Raw genomic sequence first — 22828 nt, 5'->3', positions numbered from 1 at the left:
AGAAGAGGCCAACACTGTGTGATACCTGCCTGGGCCGGGGGCGGCTCCGGCCCATCAGTAGCCTCAGCAAGTTACACAAGTATAGAACACTAGGCCAATCACAAGAGGCCAACACTGTGTGATATCTGCCTGGGCGGAGGGGGCGGCTCCGGCCCATCAGTAGCCTCAGCAAGTTACACAAGTATAGAGCACTAGGCCAATCAGAAGAGGCCAACACTGTGTGATACCTGCCTGGGTGGAGGGGGCGGCTCCGGCCCATCAGTAGCCTCAGCAAGTTACACAAGTATAGAACACTAGGCCAATCAGAAGAGGCCAACACTGTGTGATAATTGCCTGGGCGGGGGGGGCGGCTCCGGGCCATCAGTAGCCTCAGCAAGTTACACAAGTATAGAACACTAGGCCAATCAGAAGAGGCCAACACTGTGTGATACCTGCCTGGGCGGAGGGGCGCCTCCGGCCATCAGTAGCCTCAGCAAGTTACACAAGTATAGAACACTAGGCCAATCAGAAGAGGCCAACACTGTGTGATACCTGCCTGGGCGGGGGGGGTGGCTCCGGGCCATCAGTAGCCTCAGCAAGTTACACAAGTATAGAGCACTAGGCCAATCAGAAGAGGCCAGCACTGTGCGATACCTGCCTGGCCGGAGGGGCGGCTCCGGGCCATCAGTAGGCTCAGCAAGTTACACAAGTATAGAACACTAGGCCAATCAGAAGAGGCCAACACTGTGTGATACCTGCCTGGACGGAGGGGGCGGCTCCGGGCCATCAGTAGCCTCAGCAAGTTACACAAGTATAGAACACTAGGCCAATCAGAAGAGGCCAACACTGTGTGATATCTGCCTGGACGGAGGGGCGGCTCCGGGCCATCAGTAGCCTCAGCAAGTTACACAAGTATAGAACACTAGGCCAATCAGAAGAGGCCAGCACTGTGTGATACCTGCCTGGGTGGAGGGGGTGGCTCGGGCTCATCAGTAGCCTCAGCAAGTTACACAAGTATAGAACACTAGGCCAATCAGAAGAGGCCAACACTGTGTGATACCTGCCTGGGCGGAGGGGCGCCTCCGGCCATCAGTAGCCTCAGCAAGTTACACAAGTATAGAGCACTAGGCCAATCAGAAGAGGCCAGCACTGTGCGATACCTGCCTGGCCGGAGGGTCGGCTCCGGGCCATCAGTAGGCTCAGCAAGTTACACAAGTATAGAACACTAGGCCAATCAGAAGAGGCCAACACTGTGTGATACCTGCCTGGACGGAGGGCAGCTCTGGCCCATCAGTAGCCTCAGCAAGTTACACAAGTATAGAGCACTAGGCCAATCAGAAGAGGCCAACACTGTGTGATACCTGCCTGGGCGGAGGGGCGCCTCCGGCCCATCAGTAGCCTCAGCAAGTTACACAAGTATAGAGCACTAGGCCAATCAGAAGAGGCCAACACTGTGTGATACCTGCCTGGGCGGAGGGGGCGGCTCCGGCCCATCAGTAGCCTCAGCAAGTTACACAAGTATAGAACACTAGGCCAATCAGAAGAGGCCAGCACTGTGTGATACCTGCCTGGGCGGAGGGGCGCCTCCGGCCCATCAGTAGCCTCAGCAAGTTACACAAGTATAGAGCACTAGGCCAATCAGAAGAGGCCAACACTGTGTGATACCTGCCTGGGCGGAGGGGGCGGCTCCGGCCCATCAGTAGCCTCAGCAAGTTACACAAGTATAGAGCACTAGGCCAATCAGGAGAGGCCAACACTGTGTGATACCTGCCTGGACGGAGGGGGCGGCTCCGGGCCATCAGTAGCCTCAGCAAGTTACACAAGTATAGAACACTAGGCCAATCAGAAGAGGCCAACACTGTGCGATACCTGCCTGGGCGGAGGGGGCGGCTCCGGCCCATCAGTAGCATCAGCAAGTTACACAAGTATAGAGCACTAGGCCAATCAGAAGAGGCCAGCACTGTGCGATACCTGCCTGGGCGGAGGGGCGGCTCCGGGCCATCAGTAGCATCAGCAAGTTACACAAGTATAGAGCACTAGGCCAATCAGAAGAGGCCAGCACTGTGCGATACCTGCCTGGGCGGAGGGGCGGCTCCGGGCCATCAGTAGCATCAGCAAGTTACACAAGTATAGAGCACTAGGCCAATCAGAAGAGGCCAGCACTGTGTGATACCTGCCTGGACGGAGGGGCGGCTCCGGGCCATCAGTAGCCTCAGCAAGTTACACAAGTATAGAACACTAGGCCAATCAGGAGAGGCCAACACTGTGTGATACCTGCCTGGATGGAGGGGGCGGCTCCGGGCCATCAGTAGCCTCAGCAAGTTACACAAGTATAGAGCACTAGGCCAATCAGAAGAGGCCAGCACTGTGTGATACCTGCATGGGCGGGGGGCGGCCCTGGCCCATCAGTAGCCTCAGCAAGTTACACAAGTATAGAGCACTAGACCAATCAGAAGAGGCCAGCACTGTGCGATACCTGCCTGGGCCGAGGGGTCGGCTCCGGCCCATCAGTAGCCTCAGCAAGTTACACAAGTATAGAACACTAGGCCAATCAGAAGAGGCCAACACTGTGTGATACCTGCCTGGGCGGAGGGGTCGGCTCCGGCCCATCAGTAGCCTCAGCAAGTTACACAAGTATAGAACACTAGGCCAATCACAAGAGGCCAACACTGTGTGATACCTGCCTGGACGGAGGGGGCGGCTCCGGGCCATCAGTAGCCTCAGCAAGTTACACAAGTATAGAACACTAGGCCAATCACAAGAGGCCAGCACTGTGTGACACCTGCCTGGGCGGAGGGGCGGCTCCGGGCCATCAGTAGCCTCAGCATGTTACACAAGTATAGAACACTAGGCCAATCAGAAGAGGCCAGCACTGTGCGATACCTGCCTGGACGGAGGGGCGGCTCTGGCCCATCAGTAGCCTCAGCAAGTTACACAAGTATAGAACACTAGGCCAATCACAAGAGGCCAGCACTGTGTGATACCTGCCTGGACGGAGGGGGCGGCTCCGGGCCATCAGTAGCCTCAGCAAGTTACACAAGTATAGAACACTAGGCCAATCACAAGAGGCCAGCACTGTGTGACACCTGCCTGGGCGGAGGGGCGGCTCCGGGCCATCAGTAGCCTCAGCAAGTTACACAAGTATAGAACACTAGGCCAATCACAAGAGGCCAGCACTGTGTGACACCTGCCTGGACGGAGGGGGCGGCTCCGGGCCATCAGTAGCCTCAGCAAGTTACACAAGTATAGAACACTAGGCCAATCACAAGAGGCCAGCACTGTGTGACACCTGCCTGGGCGGAGGGGCGGCTCAGGGCCATCAGTAGCCTCAGCAAGGTGCACAAGTATAGAACACTAGGCCAATCAGAAGAGGCCAACACTGTGTGATACCTGCCTGGGCGGGGGGGGGGGGGGCGGCTCCGGCCCATCAGTAGCCTCAGCAAGTTACACAAGTATAGAACACTAGGCCAATCACAAGAGGCCAGCACTGTGTGACACCTGCCTGGACGGAGGGGGCGGCTCCGGGCCATCAGTAGCCTCAGCAAGTTACACAAGTATAGAACACTAGGCCAATCACAAGAGGCCAGCACTGTGTGACACCTGCCTGGGCGGAGGGGCGGCTCCGGGCCATCAGTAGCCTCAGCAAGTTACACAAGTATAGAACACTAGGCCAATCAGAAGAGGCCAGCACTGTGCGATACCTGCCTGGACGGAGGGGCGGCTCCGGCCCATCAGTAGCCTCAGCAAGTTACACAAGTATAGAACACTAGGCCAATCACAAGAGGCCAGCACTGTGTGATACCTGCCTGGGCGGAGGGGTCGGCTCCGGCCCATCAGTAGCCTCAGCAAGTTACACAAGTATAGAACACTAGGCCAATCACAAGAGGCCAACACTGTGTGATACCTGCCTGGACGGAGGGGGCGGCTCCGGGCCATCAGTAGCCTCAGCAAGTTACACAAGTATAGAACACTAGGCCAATCACAAGAGGCCAGCACTGTGTGACACCTGCCTGGGCGGAGGGGCGGCTCCGGGCCATCAGTAGCCTCAGCATGTTACACAAGTATAGAACACTAGGCCAATCAGAAGAGGCCAGCACTGTGCGATACCTGCCTGGACGGAGGGGCGGCTCCGGCCCATCAGTAGCCTCAGCAAGTTACACAAGTATAGAACACTAGGCCAATCACAAGAGGCCAGCACTGTGTCATACCTTCCTGGACGGAGGGGGCGGCTCCGGGCCATCAGTAGCCTCAGCAAGTTACACAAGTATAGAACACTAGGCCAATCACAAGAGGCCAGCACTGTGTGACACCTGCCTGGGCGGAGGGGCGGCTCCGGGCCATCAGTAGCCTCATCAAGTTACACAAGTATAGAACACTAGGCCAATCACAAGAGGCCAGCACTGTGTGACACCTGCCTGGACGGAGGGGGCGGCTCCGGGCCATCAGTAGCCTCAGCAAGTTACACAAGTATAGAACACTAGGCCAATCACAAGAGGCCAGCACTGTGTGACACCTGCCTGGGCGGAGGGGCTGCTCCGGGCCATCAGTAGCCTCAGCAAGGTACACAAGTATAGAACACTAGGCCAATCAGAAGAGGCCAACACTGTGTGATACCTGCCTGGGCGGGGGGGGGGGGGCGGCTCCGGCCCATCAGTAGCCTCAGCAAGTTACACAAGTATAGAACACTAGGCCAATCACAAGAGGCCAGCACTGTGTGACACCTGCCTGGACGGAGGGGGCGGCTCCGGGCCATCAGTAGCCTCAGCAAGTTACACAAGTATAGAACACTAGGCCAATCACAAGAGGCCAGCACTGTGTGACACCTGCCTGGGCGGAGGGGCGGCTCCGGGCCATCAGTAGCCTCAGCAAGTTACACAAGTACAGAACGCTAGGCCAATCAGAAGAGGCCAACACTGTGTGATACCTGCTGGGCGGAGGGGGCGATTCCGGCCCATCAGTAGCCTCAGCAAGTTACACAAGTATAGAACACTAGGCCAATCAGAAGAGGCCAACACTGTGTGATACCTGCCTGGACGGAGGGGGCGGCTCCGGCCCATCAGTAGCCTCAGCAAGTTACACAAGTATAGAACACTAGGCCAATCAGAAGAGGCCAACACTGTGCGATACCTGCCTGGACGGAGGGGGCAGCTCCGGCCCATCAGTAGCATCAGCAAGTTACACAAGTATAGAACACTAGGCCAATCAGGAGAGGCCAACACTGTGCGATACCTGCTGGGCGGAGGGGGCGATTCCGGCCCATCAGTAGCCTCAGCAAGTTACACAAGTATAGAACACTAGGCCAATCAGAAGAGGCCAACACTGTGTGATACCTGCTGGGCGGAGGGGGCGATTCCGGCCCATCAGTAGCCTCAGCAAGTTACACAAGTATAGAACACTAGGCCAATCAGAAGAGGCCAACACTGTGCGATACCTGCCTGGACGGAGGGGGCAGCTCCGGCCCATCAGTAGCATCAGCAAGTTACACAAGTATAGAACACTAGGCCAATCAGGAGAGGCCAACACTGTGTGATACCTGCTGGGCGGAGGGGGCGATTCCGGCCCATCAGTAGCCTCAGCAAGTTACACAAGTATAGAACACTAGGCCAATCAGAAGAGGCCAACACTGTGCGATACCTGCCTGGACTGAGGGGGCAGCTCCGGCCCATCAGTAGCATCAGCAAGTTACACAAGTATAGAACACTAGGCCAATCAGGAGAGGCCAACACTGTGCGATACCTGCCTGGACGGAGGGGCGGCTCCGGCCCATCAGTAGCCTCAGCAAGTTACACAAGTATAGAACACTAGGCCAATCAGAAGAGGCCAACACTGTGCGATACCTGCCTGGACTGAGGGGGCAGCTCCGGCCCATCAGTAGCATCAGCAAGTTACACAAGTATAGAACACTAGGCCAATCAGGAGAGGCCAACACTGTGCGATACCTGCCTGGACGGAGGGGCGGCTCCGGCCCATCAGTAGCCTCAGCAAGTTACACAAGTATAGAACACTAGGCCAATCAGAAGAGGCCAACACTGTGCGATACCTGCCTGGACGGAGGGGGCGGCTCCGGCCCATCAGTAGCCTCAGCAAGTTACACAAGTATAGAACACTAGGCCAATCAGAAGAGGCCAACACTGTGTGATACCTGCCTGGGCGGAGGGGGCAGCTTCGGCCCATCAGTAGCATCAGCAAGTTACACAAGTATAGAACACTAGGCCAATCAGAAGAGGCCAACACTGTGTGATACCTGCCTGGGCGGAGGGGGCAGCTTCGGCCCATCAGTAGCATCAGCAAGTTACACAAGTATAGAACACTAGGCCAATCAGAAGAGGCCAACACTGTGTGATACCTGCCTGGGCGGAGGGGGCAGCTTCGGCCCATCAGTAGCCTCAGCAAGTTACACAAGTATAGAGCAATAGGCCAATCAGAAGAGGCCAACACTGTGTGATACCTGCCTGGGCGGAGGGGGCGGCTCCGGCCCATCAGTAGCCTCAGCAAGTTACACAAGTATAGAACCCTAGGCCAATCACAAGAGGCCAGCACTGTGCGATACCTGCCTGGGCGGAGGGGCGCCTCCGGCCCATCAGTAGCCTCAGCAAGTTACACAAGTATAGAACACTAGGCCAATCACAAGAGGCCAGCACTGTGTGATACCTGCCTGGCCGGAGGTGCTGTGACTTGTTGCTACCCACATATTTTTAGTGACATTTTGGAACAGTCTAAGCTAATGCAATGTACCAGTAATGGTAATTTCTGCAGAGACTTTGAAACACCTGGTCTAGTGACGTGCACGTAGAATGTGCTATTTCTCATATTGTGTGCCCAAGCTCATGTGGCGAAGCTCGCATCATGTACTGTCTGAGAGTGGTTCTTGAGCAAGCCTTGTGTTACAAAAGCTGCTTGACTTTGAGCCGTGGAAAGGTACACGCATTTGTCTGGTGATTTTATGTCAACTTTGCGAGGGCCTTAAAAGAAAGACATGTGGCATCAAAGTTGGTTTTCACAGTTAGATGTCTGCTCCCGATCAGAGCTGTTTTTTAATAATTGCATTTTACAGACCCGCCCTAAATGCAAGGCGCTGCAGTTATTTAACAATAACCACTCGGAATCCTCTCACCTCCCACTCAGCAGATGTCGCTTCCTTCTCGCTTTTCCAGTTTTGAAGCGTTGATAGGGTACTTTTCAGGTTTGGCAGCATGTTCTTAAGAGGAACCTAAAAATAAACACATACAATGTTACAAATAAATGATTCAATGAACATTCATCAGTGATTAATTAATCAGCAAAAACGTTGTAGGAGAGTAGGGTCTGCTATCCTATGGTCACCCCAATTTTTGCTTTTTGCTTCACTGGTTTTCGACTTAATGTGGCTGTGGGCCTGCTAATCAGACCCACAGCCTGCTGTTCTCTCTCTAAATTCACATACATGTACTATAGGTACATCACCAATTTGGTACTGGACACCTTATCAGCCCCTATACAATGCACTATAGGTGCTCAGGGCATAGGTGCATCCAAGGCCTACCACGTGCTGCAGCATATCTTTTGCCACCCCTGGCTGGTACTTAATCGACACAACTGGCTGATCACTCAGCTGGGGCAAGGTGGTGTAATCACCCCTTGCTTAGATATAGGATACCTATATCTAAACCTATATCTGGACACATATATACCTATCAGTCACTCCTATGGCAGGCCTTAACAATCCTGGAGGCAGAGTGCTTGGTTTTATGCGAGATGGTGCTCTAGCATGAGCTGAGCCTGTCTGCAGTGTTCGGAACCATTTCCTTACTGCTGTTCCAGGATATTGCCATACCATATACTCTTAAGTGCATTATAATCCTCGCGGTTATTGCTAACTTTGGTTTGGCTTTATCAAAACATGTCGTGTTTGGTTTCATACACTTTGGAATACTACCCCCTTGCCAGTTCTGATGACAGGGGTAGCATTCCACCCTTCTAGAGGGAGAAGACATGTTACTTCACTTAAAACGCGCTTAATCCTAACCAGAGCCTCAGCATCACAAAATGGATGCTGCTGCCCCGACACAAGTCTGACCTCCTGCTGCTGACCAAAACTTGGCAGGGGAGGCCTGGACAAAGGGTTTCCTGTCACAGGGAGGTGCTACACCACCCCAGACCGGAGATAGTGGATTGGAGCAGGGAGGGTTGAAAGAAACTAGACATTGCCTGGGGCACACAAGGTGTCCCATGCAAAATCCAGTCAAACCGGTTCTGGGGCACTCCAGCCCCAGTCCTGGCACGAAACTGGACAAAGGGAAAGGGGTGTAACCACCCCCTTCCTGGGTCCCACTCATAGGAGGGACCTAGCAGGTAATCCAGCCCCCTGATTTGGAATAAAGGTGGGAGCAGTGCCAATGCACATCAGATTATCCTGACTGAAACTTATGATACGAAACTCTGGACCCTTCGACATCCTACTCGACGTAGAAGACTGAAGAATCTCCCTTGTGGTCAAGGAGTGACCACCCTGTGCAAACAGGCACCATCCAGTGCCTCACCGTTTGCTTTGTTGCAGTTCCTGCCGGAACTCAAGCAACAGAGATCAACAAGACTCAGCTTTCCTGCCTTCCAACAGCCCGATCCACAGTCCCAGCGAATCTGAGACCCGTGGAGGTGACCTGAAGTGTGGGGCCGGCCATCTTGGAAAAACCACAACGTGCTGACCGTGCATCTCCCGAGGCTGTGCATTGGGGTTTCAGAAGCCCCAGCCCCGAGCAGCTTTTGCACCAAAGCTCTCCCCTCGACACTCACTGAGTGCTGCGTGAGGCCCTTTTGCATTTTCCTGCTCGACGCGTTGGTCCGGTCGCTTGCCCGTTGGCTAGCGGCCCCAGTACCGATGAACCTTTGAATTTGCTCTGCTCGTCTGGTTGCTCCAGACTGGCCCTCGCTCCCCTGAAAAGGAGCACCCGCTCTGACCTTGCTGGTCCGAGTAAGAAGCGATCTTTGAATCCTGCGTGGGTTGCCCTTGCCAAGGCTTGTTAACTCCTATCCGGAAGCCGACACCGCCGACAGTGAGAGCCTTTGTGGGTCAGCTCGTGATTCACTCCTGGACATCCTCGGTGCCCCAGAGTCCATGTGGCAGCAGAGACAAGCTTCATGACAACCACCTGATTGCGCCCAACATCGCCTGGTTCCTTCCTGGTTCCTTCCTGGTCACTGGCTAGTGACCCAGACTCTGTCCCCTCTGCTTTCAGGTACTCTACATCTTCAATCCACCCTTGGATCACACCGGACTCCTCTTGTGGCCGCCTGCAGCATCTTCATCTCCAGGCTCCATAGATCTACACGACGAAACCCGACATGCTTTTGCACCTGTGCACCCGCTTCCTGTGGGTGAGGTAACTCTTGAACGCCAGTGCTCCTGTAGTGGTTTACACCTCTAGTGTCCAAGTCTAAAGTTTTGTACTTCTAGTCCAGTCGGAAGACTCCTAAAACTGTAACTCGATAACTTTTACACACTATTGACTTTGCATTGGTGCATGTCTGTGCTTTTAGCGATGCACCCGAATCCTGCGGGCTACTCCTGTCCTAACTGCTGTTCGTCCAGTGTAGTCCCAGCGATTCCCAAGGCCCCAGGCCTTACCACTGTTCGATTAGTGATACTTATACCACTTTTTTGATATATGGTTTGAGTGGCCACCGGCCTCATCCATAAACGTGCAACTTTCATATGTCATATTGTGCTTTTGTTTAAACGCTTGTGCTCCTATAATCATAAAGAGTACAGGGGATTATTCTGAGAATAAATACATATATTTGTATAATATATAACTTGTGTGGTGTCCTTTCATTTGATATTACAGGATTCCATATGGTAAAACAGCTGGCTTCACATGCCCTCTTGAGTTAAGCCTACGACTGCTTGTGTCTATGCTACCACTAGGATAACTGGTCTATAAGGTTGACTTTACAACCACCACCATAAGGGATTGTTTGGACTGATACAAGGTGCCCACAGAACTGTGGACATCATACATCAGGCCAACTTCTCACAAACTTGATCGTTCCAATTTCCAATTAACCACACCCTGACACCTCCCAGGATATTACACAGTTCCTGTCAGAGTCCGCCCCAGAACCATGAGGGCCCATGTGCGTAGAACATCAACATGCCACATTCACCACAACCCCATGGAACTCTTCAGCCGAGCCAGTTATTCTTCCACTGTCAGTCATTCTCCCACTGACAGTCATTCCCCCACTCACAGTCATTCCCCCACTCACAGTCATTCCCCCACTCACAGTCATTCCCCCACTCACAGTCATTCCCCCACTCACAGTCATTCCCCCACTCACAGTCATTCCCCCACTCACAGTCATTCCCCCACTCACAGTCATTCCCCCACTCACAGTTCATTCTCCTCACTGACAGTTCATTCTCCTCACTGACAGTTCATTCTCCTCACTGACAGTTCATTCTCCTCACTGACAGTTCATTCTCCCCACTGTCAGTCATTCCCCCACTGTCAGTCATTCCCCCACTGTCAGTCATTCCCCCACCGACAGTCATTCACCCACCGACAGTCATTCACCCACCGACAGTCATTCACCCACCGACAGTCATTCACCCACCGACAGTCATTCCCCCACAGACAGTCATACCCCCACAGACAGTCATACCCCCACAGACAGTCATTCTCCCACTGACAGTCATTCAACCACAGACAGTCATTCCCCCACAGACAGTCATTCAACCACAGACAGTCATTCCACCACTGACAGTCATTCAACCACTGACAGTCATTCAACCACTGACAGTCATTCACCCACCGACAGTCATTCACCCACCGACAGTCATTCACCCACCGACAGTCATTCACCCACCGACTGTCATTCACCCACCGACAGTCATTCACCCACCGACAGTCATTCACCCACCGTTAGTCATTCCCCCACAGACAGTCATACCCCCACAGACAGTCATACCCCCACAGACAGTCATACCCCCACAGACAGTCATACCCCCACAGCCAGTCATACCCCCACAGACAGTCATACCCCCACAGACAGTCATACCCCCACAGACAGTCATTCTCCCACTGACAGTCATTCAACCACAGACAGTCATTCCCCCACTGACAGTCCTTCAACCACTGACAGTCCTTCAACCACTGACAGTCATTCAACCACTGAAAGTCATTCTCCCACAGTCATTCACCCACAGTCATTCACCCACCGACAGTCATTCACCCACCGACAGTCATTCACCCACCGACAGTCATTCACCCACCGACAGTCATTCACCCACCGACAGTCATTCACCCACCGACAGTCATTCACCCACCGACAGTCATTCACCCACCGACAGTCATTCACCCACCGACAGTCATTCACCCACCGACAGTCATTCACCCACCGTCAGTCATTCACCCACCGTCAGTCATTCCCCCACCGTCAGTCATTCACCCACCGTCAGTCATTCCCCCACCGTCAGTCATTCCCCCACCGTCAGTCATACCCCCACCGTCAGTCATACCCCCACAGACAGTCATACCCCCACAGACAGTCATACCCCCACAGACAGTCATACCCCCACAGACAGTCATACCCCCACAGACAGTCATACCCCCACAGACAGTCATACCCCCACAGACAGTCATACCCCCACAGACAGTCATACCCCCACAGACAGTCATACCCCCACAGACAGTCATTCTCCCACTGACAGTCATTCAACCACTGACAGTCATTCAACCACAGACAGTCATTCCCCCACTGACAGTCCTTCAACCACTGACAGTCCTTCAACCACTGACAGTCATTCAACCACTGAAAGTCATTCACCCACTGACAGTCATTCACCCACTGACAGTCATTCACCCACTGACAGTCATTCACCCACTGACAGTCATTCACCCACTGACAGTCATTCACCCACTGACAGTCATTCACCCACTGACAGTCATTCACCCACTGACAGTCATTCACATACTGACAGTCATTCACATACTGACAGTTATTCAACCACTGACAGTCATTTAACCACTGACAGTCATTCAACCACTGACAGTCATTCAACCACTGACAGTCATTCAACCACTGACAGTCATTCTCCCACAGTCATTCACCCACTGACAGTCATTCACCCACTGACAGTCATTCACACACTGATAGTCATTCAACCGCTAACAGTCATTCACACACTTACAGTCATTCAACCGCTGACAGTCATTCACACACTTACAGTCATTCAACCGCTGACAGTCATTCACCCGCTGACAGTCATTCACCCGCTGACAGTCATTCACCCGCTAACAGTCATTCAGCTACAGTCAGTCATTCTTCCACAGTCATTCACCCACTTACAGTCATTCACCCACTGACAGTCATTCTCCCACTGACAGTCATTCTCCCACTGACAGTCATTCTCCCACTGACAGTAATTATCCCACTGACAGTCATTATCCCACAGTCATTCTCCCAGAGTCATTCTCCCACAGTCAGTCATTCTCCCAGTCATTCACTCACTGACAGTCATTCACCCACTGACAGTCATTCACCCACTGACAGTCATTCACCCACTTCACCACAGCAGACAAATGATTAACTTGAAAACCATTCCCCTGAAAGAAACCTGCCTCAAAATACACCCTGTACTCTTCAGTAGCTCTTTGAGGGGTTCACAGTGCCAGGAGTGTGACCCCACGCTGGTCACATACATCTTGGGCCTCATTTATAAAAAGTGACGCATCGCTGCGAGAAAACAGCATCGAGTCACTTTCATTGCGCCCTCTTTGTGACACCGATGATGAGTCATATTTACAGTATGATGCATCATGGTAAGAGTTGGTTAATCACCTGCAAGTGTATCCTGGCTCTGAGCAGGTGTGTGCCTAGCCACGCCTGTGGTAAGTTGGTTAATCACCTGCGAGGATGTCCTGGCTCTGAGTAGGTGTGCATGCCAGGCCCTGCACAGGGCAGGTCGGTTCATCACCCACGAGTGTATCCTGTCTCTCAGCAGGGGTATGCCTAGCCATGCCTGTGCTAAGTTGATTAATCACGCACTAGTGTATCCTGGATTTGAGCAGGTGTGTTCCTAGCCATGCCTGTGGTAGGAGTTGGTTCAGGACCTGCAAGCGTATCCTGGCTCTGAGCAGGTGTGTGCCTAACCGTGCCTGTGGTAAGAGTTGGTTAATCACCCTCAAGTGTATCCTGGCTCTGAGCAGGTGTGTGCCTAACCGTGCCTGTGGTAAGAGTTGGTTAATCACCCTCAAGTGTATCCTGGCTCTGAGCAGGTGTGTCTCTAGCCATGCCTGTGGTAAGTTGGTTAATCCCCTGCGAGGATGTCCTGGCTCTGAGCGGGTGTGCATGCCGGGCCCTGCCCAAGGCAGGTCGGTTCATCACAGGCGAGTGTATCCTGTCTCTGAGCAGGTGTGTGCCTAGCCACGCCTGTGGTAAGAGTTGGTTAATCACCTTCGAGTGTCTCCTGGCTCTGAGCAGGTGTGTGCCTAGCCACGCCTGTGGTAAGTTGGTTAATCACCCGCGAGTGTATCCTGGCTCTGAGCAGGTGTGTGCCTAGCCACGCCTGTGGTAAGTTGGTTTATCACCCGCGAGTGTATCCTGGCTCTGAGCAGGTGTGTGCCTAGCCACGCCTGTGGTAAGTTGGTTTATCACCCGCGAGTGTATCCTGGCTCTGAGCAGGTGTGTGCCTAGCCACGCCTGTGGTAAGTTGGTTTATCACCCGCGAGTGTATCCTGGCTCTGAGCAGGTGTGTGCCTAGCCACGCCTGTGGTAAGTTGGTTTATCACCCGCGAGTGTATCCTGGCTCTGAGCAGGTGTGTGCTTAGCCACGCGTGTGGTAAGTTGGTTATTCACCCTCTAGTGTATCCTGTCTCTGAGCAGGTGTGTTCCTAGCCACGCCTGTGGTAAGTTGGTTAATCACCCGCAAGTGTATCCTGGCTCTGAGCAGGTGTGTGCTTAGCCACGCGTGTGGTAAGTTGGTTAATCACCCTCTAGTGTATCCTGTCTCTGAGCAGGTGTGTTCCTAGCCACGCCTGTGGTAAGTTGGTTTATCACCCGCGAGTGTATCCTGGCTCTGAGCAGGTGTGTGCCTAGCCGTGCCTGTGGTAAGTAAGTTAATCACCTGCGAGGATGTCCTGGCTCTGAGTAGGTGTGTGCTTAGCCACGCCTGTGGTAAGTTGGTTAATCACCCGCGAGTGTATCCTGGCTCTGAGCAGGTGTGTGCCTAGCCACGCCTGTGGTAAGTTGGTTTATCACCCGCGAGTGTATCCTGGCTCTGAGCAGGTGTGTTCCTAGCCACGCCTGTGGTAAGTTGGTTTATCACCCGCGAGTGTATCCTGGCTCTGAGCAGGTGTGTTCCTAGCCACGCCTGTGGTAAGTTGGTTAATCACCCGCAAGTGTATCCTGGCTCTGAGCAGGTGTGTGCCTAGCCACGCCTGTGGTAAGTTGGTTAATCACCCGCGAGTGTATCCTGGCTCTGAGCAGGTGTGTGCTTAGCCACGCGTGTGGTAAGTTGGTTATTCACCCTCTAGTGTATCCTGTCTCTGAGCAGGTGTGTTCCTAGCCACGCCTGTGGTAAGTTGGTTTATCACCCGCGAGTGTATCCTGGCTCTGAGCAGGTGTGTGCCTAGCCGTGCCTGTGGTAAGTAAGTTAATCACCTGCGAGGATGTCCTGGCTCTGAGTAGGTGTGTGCTTAGCCACGCCTGTGGTAAGTTGGTTAATCACCCGCGAGTGTATCCTGGCTCTGAGCAGGTGTGTGCCTAGCCACACCTGTGGTAAGTTGGTTTATCACCCGCGAGTGTATCCTGGCTCTGAGCAGGTGTGTGCCTAGCCACGTGTGTGATAAGTTGATTAATCACCCGTAAGGGTATCCTGGCTCTGAGGTGGTGTGTGCCTAGCCACGTGTGTGATAAGTTGATTAATCACCCGTAAGGGTATCCTGGCTCTGAGGTGGTGTGTGCCTAGCCATGCCTATGGTAAGTTGGTTAATCTCCCATGAGTGTATCCTAGGTCTGAGCAGGTGTGTGCCTAGTAACGCCTGTGGTAAGTTGGTTAATTACCCACGAGTGTATCCTCAATCAGGCGTTTGTTAAGGCGACTACTCACCCGTAAGGGTCTCAAGGCACTGGGGGGAGGCCCTTTCTCTGCGTTCACGCTCCTCAGACTCTCCAGAGAGACCTGCTGGCAGCCACGCAGGGCCCCTGAGCCCCCAAGACACACTCTGCGCCGCTGGCACGGTCCACAGCGCCCAGATAATAGCGTCACTTGACGAGATTTTATCGAGACACTGCCCTGCGCAGGCTCAGTGAGAGCTGGAGCACTTCATTTTTGCTCAACCAATAACGCTGATTCACACATGCAACATGACTAACTGCCTTGGTTCCTATGGAAAAAAAAGCTTTTGCAATGAAATAGGACTCACATTTTCTCTAAATAACACGTCTGTACAGTGTAACACTCGTAGTAAAGGGGCCAGTAGCCACGGAAGGATACAAATGACAACATGGCATACTAAGGCGGGACTAACAAGCCTCATTATCAATCAGAAGACAGAATTTAAGAAGGACAAACACAGAAGCCAATGAATAATATGGACGCAGAGTGAGGGAAGCTTGACTTCCTATACTGGTCTACTGCATGCCTCGCAGAGTGAACAGCACATGCGCGTTGCCACTAAAGCTCGAACTAAGAAGGATCCAACACCACGTTAGAGAAATAGAGCACAATTTAATAAGTAAAACAAGGCCAAAATGACAAACATCCAGTCAGTAGAATCACAGTTATGATTTTTTAAGAATTAACTGCAATACAGCACGTAAAAGCATAAAGTGCCAATGCAGCTAGCTAGTCGTGCTAGACCAAATCAAATTCAAAAGTTCAGACTGACTGCGATGGAGCACGGGTCGGATACGGTCCTAGATTAGTCCTGCTGAAGGCTTACCATCAAGTTTTGTGCCAAGAATCCCGTTTGCATTGGACAGGGTCGTGGGGATCAAGGAGAGCGTTGCTGGCGGTGATTGGCGTGGTGCGAAGAGCAGGCTGGGTGTCGCAGATGGGCTGGCTGGAGTGCTTTGTTGGCTTTCCTTCAAAGTGATCGAAGCTTGCTGTGCGAGGACACTGGTTGCAGGTGGCTTGTGCTGTATTTCAGTGTGAGCAGCGCAGTTCCAGTATGTATGGGATCATCAGAAAGAGTGGAAAAGCTTGATTTAAGAGACTGTTGAGTCACACCAAGGGTCCAGGATCTGAGGAGTACCATTTGGAAGGTAAGGAACTCGCTGAAGATGGGTCCAGGAGCTCTTGGGTAGCCTATGTCCCAAGGTTCAGACTAGGAGGCTAGCAGACTAGCCCTTTGAGTCACTCTGGGGTCCTGGGTCCAGATGGAGTTGCAGGTTCAGTTCTTCTTCCCCAGCCAACAGGTCAGCACAGCAGGGCAGCAGTTCCTTGTGAAGCACCAGTTCAGCTGAGTGGCAGCCCTCGGAGCAGGGCAGCAGTACTTTGTTCCGGGCAGAGTTTCCACAGGTCTAGAAGTGTACCGAAGTAGTGGTGTCTGAGGTTCATTTTTTATACCTGATATCCTGGTTCTAGAAGGTGATAGAAGCTTCTAGACACTGTCTTTGAAGTGCATGGAATTCAATACCTCCCTACACTTCCTCCAGACTGGCTGAAGTGACAATGCAGGGCCCTTAGGGAGACAGCCTACTCAGGTGTAAGTGAGGTTGGCCCCAGCTCCTCCCTTCCATCTTGCCAGTGATGGCCCACCAGTCATACCTAAGCTCCCATTAGGTGTGGCTGTTTAGGAGGAATGCACAAAGCTGGGCTGCCAAACTATACCCTATAACGTGACCAGAGACAGGCCCCAAGCACCGCATGGGTAAGGCAAGAAAATGCTGAATTCCTAAAGGGGCATTTTCAAAACTGTATTTCAATTCCAACTTCACCTTAAGTTTGTATTTTACCTTAGACTTACAGAGACACCAAACATGAAATGGTAATCCCTTCCTGTTTAGAAATTAAATGTATAAAATATAACAAGGCAACTCCAATCTTAATCTATGGGAGCAATAGGCCTTGCAAGTAGTGAAACAAACGTAAGAGTTTTCTACTACCCGAACATGTAAGACTTCGAAGTGAATGTCTCACAGGGAGCAGCATACATTGGGAGCAAAGAGAGAGCACAGGGACCAGCAGGCCTAGGGAGCAGGGAGAGCACAGGGAGCAACAGGCCAGGGGAGTAGAGAGAGCAATGAGGGCAGGAGGCCTGGGGAGTAGGGAGAGAGCACTGGGATCAGCAGGCCTGGGGGGGGGAGAGAGAGAGAGAGCACGTACCATACTCCAGATTCCGCGATCCCAGTCCGTCAGACAGGGACTGAAAAGCCTACACTGGCTGCCTTTGAAACAGAGAGTGGCATTCAAGGCTCTGTGCATCTTGCACCGTGTTTTTTGGAAGACCGGATCAGCAATTAATAACAGCCTTGTCACCCCCTACCACCCTAACAGGAACCTCCGGTCTACGGGTGCTTTTCTGGCAGTGGTACCCAGAGTGAAGAGAGCCAGGTCCGGGGGTAGGCTGTTCTCACTGAACGCCGCCAAGCTTTGGAATGCCCTCCCCCTCGCTCTTCGATCCACACCGACCTGCTCTCATTCCGTAAGAAATTGAAAACAACACTTTTTGTTAAACCCCTCTAGTTCTTCCCTCTGCTCCGTCACGTCTCTGTCTGAACTCAGCGCTTGGACGCCCCTGGGCAGCAACTGCGCTTAACAAATCGATAAATAATAATAATAATAGAGAGAGAGAGTGAGCACAGGGAGATGCAGTTCTGAGGAGCAGAGAGAGCAGAAGGAGCAGCAGGCCGGGGAGCAGAGAGAGACCAGGGAGCAGGAGGCCTGGGGAGTAGAGGGAGAGCACAGGCACCGGCAGGCCTGGAGAGCAGAAGGAGAACGGGGAGCAGCAGGCCTGGGGAGCAGAGGGAGCAGCAGGACTGGGAAGCAGAGAGAGAACAGGGAGCAGCAGGCCTGGGGAGGAGAGAGAGCAGAGTGAGCAGCAGGCCTGGGGAGCAGAGAGAGAACAGGGAGCAGCAGGCCTGGGGAGCAGAGATAGAACAGGGAGCAGCAGGCCTGGGGAGCAGAGATAGAACAGGGAGCAGCAGGCCTGGGGAGCAGAGAGAGAACGGGGAGCAGCAGGCATGGGGAGCAGAGGGAGCAGCAGGACTGGGAAGCAGAGATAGAACAGGGAGCAGCAGGCCTGGGGAGCAGAGATAGAACAGGGAGCTGCATGCCTGGGAGCAGAGAGAGAACAGGGAGCAGCAGGCATGGGGAGCAGAGGGAGCAGCAGGACTGGGAAGCAGAGAGAGAACAGGGAGCAGCAGGCCTGGGGAGCAGAAAGAGAACAGGGAGCAGCATGCCTGGAGAGCAGAGAGAGAACAGGGACCAGCAGGCCTGGGGAGCAGAGAGAGAGAACAGGGAGCAGCAGGCCTGGGGAGCAGAGAGAGAACAGGGAGCAGCAGGCCTGGGGAGCAGAGAGAGCACAGGGAGCAGCAGGGCCGAGGAGCAGAAGGACAGAGGGAGCAGCAGGCCTGGGGAGCAGAGAGAGAACAGGGAGCAGCAGGCCTGGGGAGCAGAGAGAGAGGGAGTGAGCACAGGGAGGCGCAGGCCTGGGGACCAGAGAGAACAGGGAGCAGCAGGACTGGGGAGCAGAGAGAGAGGGAGTGAGCACAGGGAGGCGCAGGCCTGGGGACCAGAGAGAACAGGGAGCAGCAGGACTGGAGAGCGGAGAGAGAAAAGGGAGCAGCACGCCTGGGGAGCAGAGAAAGAGAAGACAAAGGGGGGCAACAGGCCTGGGGAGCAGGTAGAGAGAGAGAGAGAGCACAGGGAGATGCAGGTCTAGGGAGCAGGGAGAGCATAGGGAGCAGCAGGACTAGGGAGCAGAGAGAGAACAGGGAGCAGCTGGTCTGGGGAGCAGAGAGAGAGAACAGGGAACAGCAGGCTGGGGAGCAGAGAGAGCAGAGGGAGCAGCAGGCCTGGAGAGCATAGAGGGCAGAGGGAACAGCAGGCTTGGGGAGCAGAGAGAGAGAACAGGGACCAGCAGGTCTGAGCAGAAGAGAGGGCAGAGGGAGCAGCAGGCCTGGGGAGCAGAGAGAGAACAGGGACCAGCAGGCCTGGGGAGCAGAGAGGGCAGAGGGAGCAGCAGGCCTGGGGAGCAGAGAGAGAACAGGGAGCAGCATGCCTGAAGAGCAGAGAGAGAACAGGGAGCAGCATGCCTGGGGAGCAGAGAGAGAACAGGGAGCAGCAGGCCTGGGGAGCAGAGAGAGAGGGAGTGAGCACAGGGAGGCGCAGGCCTGGGGACCAGAGAGAACAGGGAGCAGCAGGACTGGAGAGCGGAGAGAGAAAAGGGAGCAGCACGCCTGGGGAGCAGAGAAAGAGAAGACAAAGGGGGGCAACAGGCCTGGGGAGCAGGTAGAGAGAGAGAGAGAGAGCACAGGGAGATGCAGGTCTAGGGAGCAGGGAGAGCATAGGGAGCAGCAGGACTAGGGAGCAGAGAGAGAACAGGGAGCAGCTGGTCTGGGGAGCAGAGAGAGAGAACAGGGAACAGCAGGCTGGGGAGCAGAGAGAGCAGAGGGAGCAGCAGGCCTGGAGAGCATAGAGGGCAGAGGGAACAGCAGGCTTGGGGAGCAGAGAGAGAGAACAGGGACCAGCAGGTCTGAGCAGAAGAGAGGGCAGAGGGAGCAGCAGGCCTGGGGAGCAGAGAGAGAACAGGGACCAGCAGGCCTGGGGAGCAGAGAGGGCAGAGGGAGCAGCAGGCCTGGGGAGCAGAGAGAGAACAGGGAGCAGCAGGCCTGGGGAGCAGAGAGGGCAGAGGGAGCAGCAGGCCTGGGGAGCAGAGAGAGCACAGGGACCAGCAGGCCTGAAGAGCAGAGAGAGAACAGGGAGCAGCAGGCCTGGGGAGCAGAGAGGGCAGAGGGAGCAGCAGGCCTGGGGAGGAGAGAGAACAGGGAGCAGCATGCCTGGGGAGCAGAGAGAGAGAACAGGGAGCAGAAGGCCTGGGGAGCAGAGAGGGCAGAGGGAGCAGCAGGCCTGGGGAGCAGAGAGAGCACAGGGACCAGCAGGCCTGAAGAGCAGAGAGAGAACAGGGAGCAGCAGGCCTGGGGAGCAGAGAGGGCAGAGGGAGCAGCAGGCCTGAAGAGCAGAGAGAGAACAGGGAGCAGCAGGCCTGGGGAGCAGAGAGAGAACGGGGAGCAGCAGGCATGGGGAGCAGAGGGAGCAGCAGGACTGGGAAGCAGAGAGAGAACAGGGAGCAGCAGGCCTGGGGAGGAGAGAGAGCAGAGTGAGCAGCAGGTCTGGGGAGCAGAAAGAGAACAGGGAGCAGTAGGCCTGGGGAGCAGAGATAGAACAGGGAGCTGCATGCCTGGGAGCAGAGAGAGCACAGGGACCAGCAGGCATGGGGAGCAGAGAGAGCACAGGGACCAGCAGGCATGGGGAGCAGAGAGAGAACAGGGAGCAGCATGCCTGGAGAGCAGAGAGAGAGAACAGGGAGCAGCAGGCCTGGGGAGCAGAGAGAGAACAGGGAGCAGCAGGCCTGGGGAGCAGAGAGAGCACAGGGACCAACAGGCCTGGGGGCAGAGAGAGCACAGGGAGCAGCAGGGCCGAGGAGCAGAAGGACAGAGGGAGCAGCAGGCCTGGGGAGCAGAGAGAGAACAGGGAGCAGCAGGCCTGGGGAGCAGAGAGAGAGGGAGTGAGCACAGGGAGGCGCAGGCCTGGGGACCAGAGAGAACAGGGAGCAGCAGGACTGGAGAGCGGAGAGAGAAAAGGGAGCAGCACGCCTGGGGAGCAGAGAAAGAGAAGACAAAGGGGGGCAACAGGCCTGGGGAGCAGGTAGAGAGAGAGAGAGAGCACAGGGAGATGCAGGTCTAGGGAGCAGGGAGAGCATAGGGAGCAGCAGGACTAGGGAGCAGAGAGAGAACAGGGAGCAGCTGGTCTGGGGAGCAGAGAGAGAGAACAGGGAACAGCAGGCTGGGGAGCAGAGAGAGCAGAGGGAGCAGCAGGCCTGGAGAGCATAGAGGGCAGAGGGAACAGCAGGCTTGGGGAGCAGAGAGAGAGAACAGGGACCAGCAGGTCTGAGCAGAAGAGAGGGCAGAGGGAGCAGCAGGCCTGGGGAGCAGAGAGAGAACAGGGACCAGCAGGCCTGGGGAGCAGAGAGGGCAGAGGGAGCAGCAGGCCTGGGGAGCAGAGAGAGAACAGGGAGCAGCAGGCCTGGGGAGCAGAGAGGGCAGAGGGAGCAGCAGGCCTGGGGAGCAGAGAGAGCACAGGGACCAGCAGGCCTGAAGAGCAGAGAGAGAACAGGGAGCAGCAGGCCTGGGGAGCAGAGAGGGCAGAGGGAGCAGCAGGCCTGGGGAGGAGAGAGAACAGGGAGCAGCATGCCTGGGGAGCAGAGAGAGAGAACAGGGAGCAGAAGGCCTGGGGAGCAGAGAGGGCAGAGGGAGCAGCAGGCCTGGGGAGCAGAGAGAGCACAGGGACCAGCAGGCCTGAAGAGCAGAGAGAGAACAGGGAGCAGCAGGCCTGGGGAGCAGAGAGGGCAGAGGGAGCAGCAGGCCTGAAGAGCAGAGAGAGAACAGGGAGCAGCAGGCCTGGGGAGCAGAGAGGGCAGAGGGAGCAGCAGGCCTGGGGAGGAGAGAGAACAGGGAGCAGCATGCCTGGGGAGCAGAGAGAGAGAACAGGGAGCAGAAGGCCTGGGGAGCAGAGAGGGCAGAGGGAGCAGCAGGCCTGGGGAGCAGAGAGAGCACAGGGACCAGCAGGCCTGAAGAGCAGAGAGAGAACAGGGAGCAGCAGGCCTGGGGAGCAGAGAGGGCAGAGGGAGCAGCAGGCCTGGGGAGCAGAGAGAGCACAGGGACCAGCAGGCCTGAAGAGCAGAGAGAGAACAGGGAGCAGCATGCCTGGGGAGCAGAGAGAGAGAACAGGGAGCAGCAGGCCTGGGGAGCAGAGAAGGTAAAGGGAGCAACAGCCGGGGGAGCAGAAGACGAACTAGGAGCAGCAGGCCTGAAGAGCAGAGAGAGAACAGGGAGCAACAGGCCTGAGGAGCAGAGAGGGCAGAGGGAGCAGCAGGCCTGGGGAGCAGAGAGAGAACAGGGAGCTGCAGGCATGGGGAGCAGAGGGAGCAGCAGGACTGGGAAGCAGAGAGAGAACAGGGAGCAGCAGGCCTGGGGAGGAGAGAGAGCAGAGTGAGCAGCAGGTCTGGGGAGCAGAAAGAGAACAGGGAGCAGTAGGCCTGGGGAGCAGAGATAGAACAGGGAGCTGCATGCCTGGGAGCAGAGAGAGCACAGGGACCAGCAGGCATGGGGAGCAGAGAGAGCACAGGGACCAGCAGGCATGGGGAGCAGAGGGAGCAGCAGGACTGGGAAGCAGAGAGAGAACAGGGAGCAGCAGGCCTGGGGAGCAGAGAGAGAACAGGGAGCAGCAGGCATGGGGAGCAGAGGGAGCAGCAGGACTGGGAAGCAGAGAGAGAACAGGGAGCAGCAGGCCTGGGGAGGAGAGAGAGCAGAGTGAGCAGCAGGTCTGGGGAGCAGAAAGAGAACAGGGAGCAGTAGGCCTGGGGAGCAGAGATAGAACAGGGAGCTGCATGCCTGGGAGCAGAGAGAGCACAGGGACCAGCAGGCATGGGGAGCAGAGAGAGCACAGGGACCAGCAGGCATGGGGAGCAGAGAGAGAACAGGGAGCAGCATGCCTGGAGAGCAGAGAGAGAGAACAGGGAGCAGCAGGCCTGGGGAGCAGAGAGAGAACAGGGAGCAGCAGGCCTGGGGAGCAGAGAGAGCACAGGGACCAACAGGCCTGGGGGCAGAGAGAGCCCAGGGAGCAGCAGGGCCGAGGAGCAGAAGG

General features: G+C 55.2%; 1 protein-coding gene across 2 annotated transcripts in view; it reads right to left on the bottom strand.

The window, feature by feature from the left end:
* LOC144807191 (E3 ubiquitin-protein ligase TRIM11-like) overlaps positions 1-22828 on the bottom strand; it is a 297802-nt gene that overhangs the window by 220941 nt on the left and 54033 nt on the right. For both annotated transcript variants that reach the window (XR_013606133.1, XM_078673072.1), the window contains exon 2: positions 7094-7189. Coding sequence is in view for 1 of the 2 variants with exons in the window: in XM_078673072.1 (XP_078529198.1) it covers positions 7094-7189 (96 nt within the window). In the remaining variant the exon portion in view is untranslated. The remainder of the gene's footprint in view (positions 1-7093; positions 7190-22828) is intronic.

The sequence above is a fragment of the Lissotriton helveticus genome, chromosome 1_2 (genome assembly GCF_964261635.1).
Source record: "Lissotriton helveticus chromosome 1_2, aLisHel1.1, whole genome shotgun sequence".
Lineage (NCBI taxonomy): Eukaryota > Metazoa > Chordata > Amphibia > Caudata > Salamandridae > Lissotriton > Lissotriton helveticus.
The sequence above is the reverse complement of the archived record's forward strand: the minus strand, read 5'-3'. Positions and strand labels throughout refer to the sequence as shown.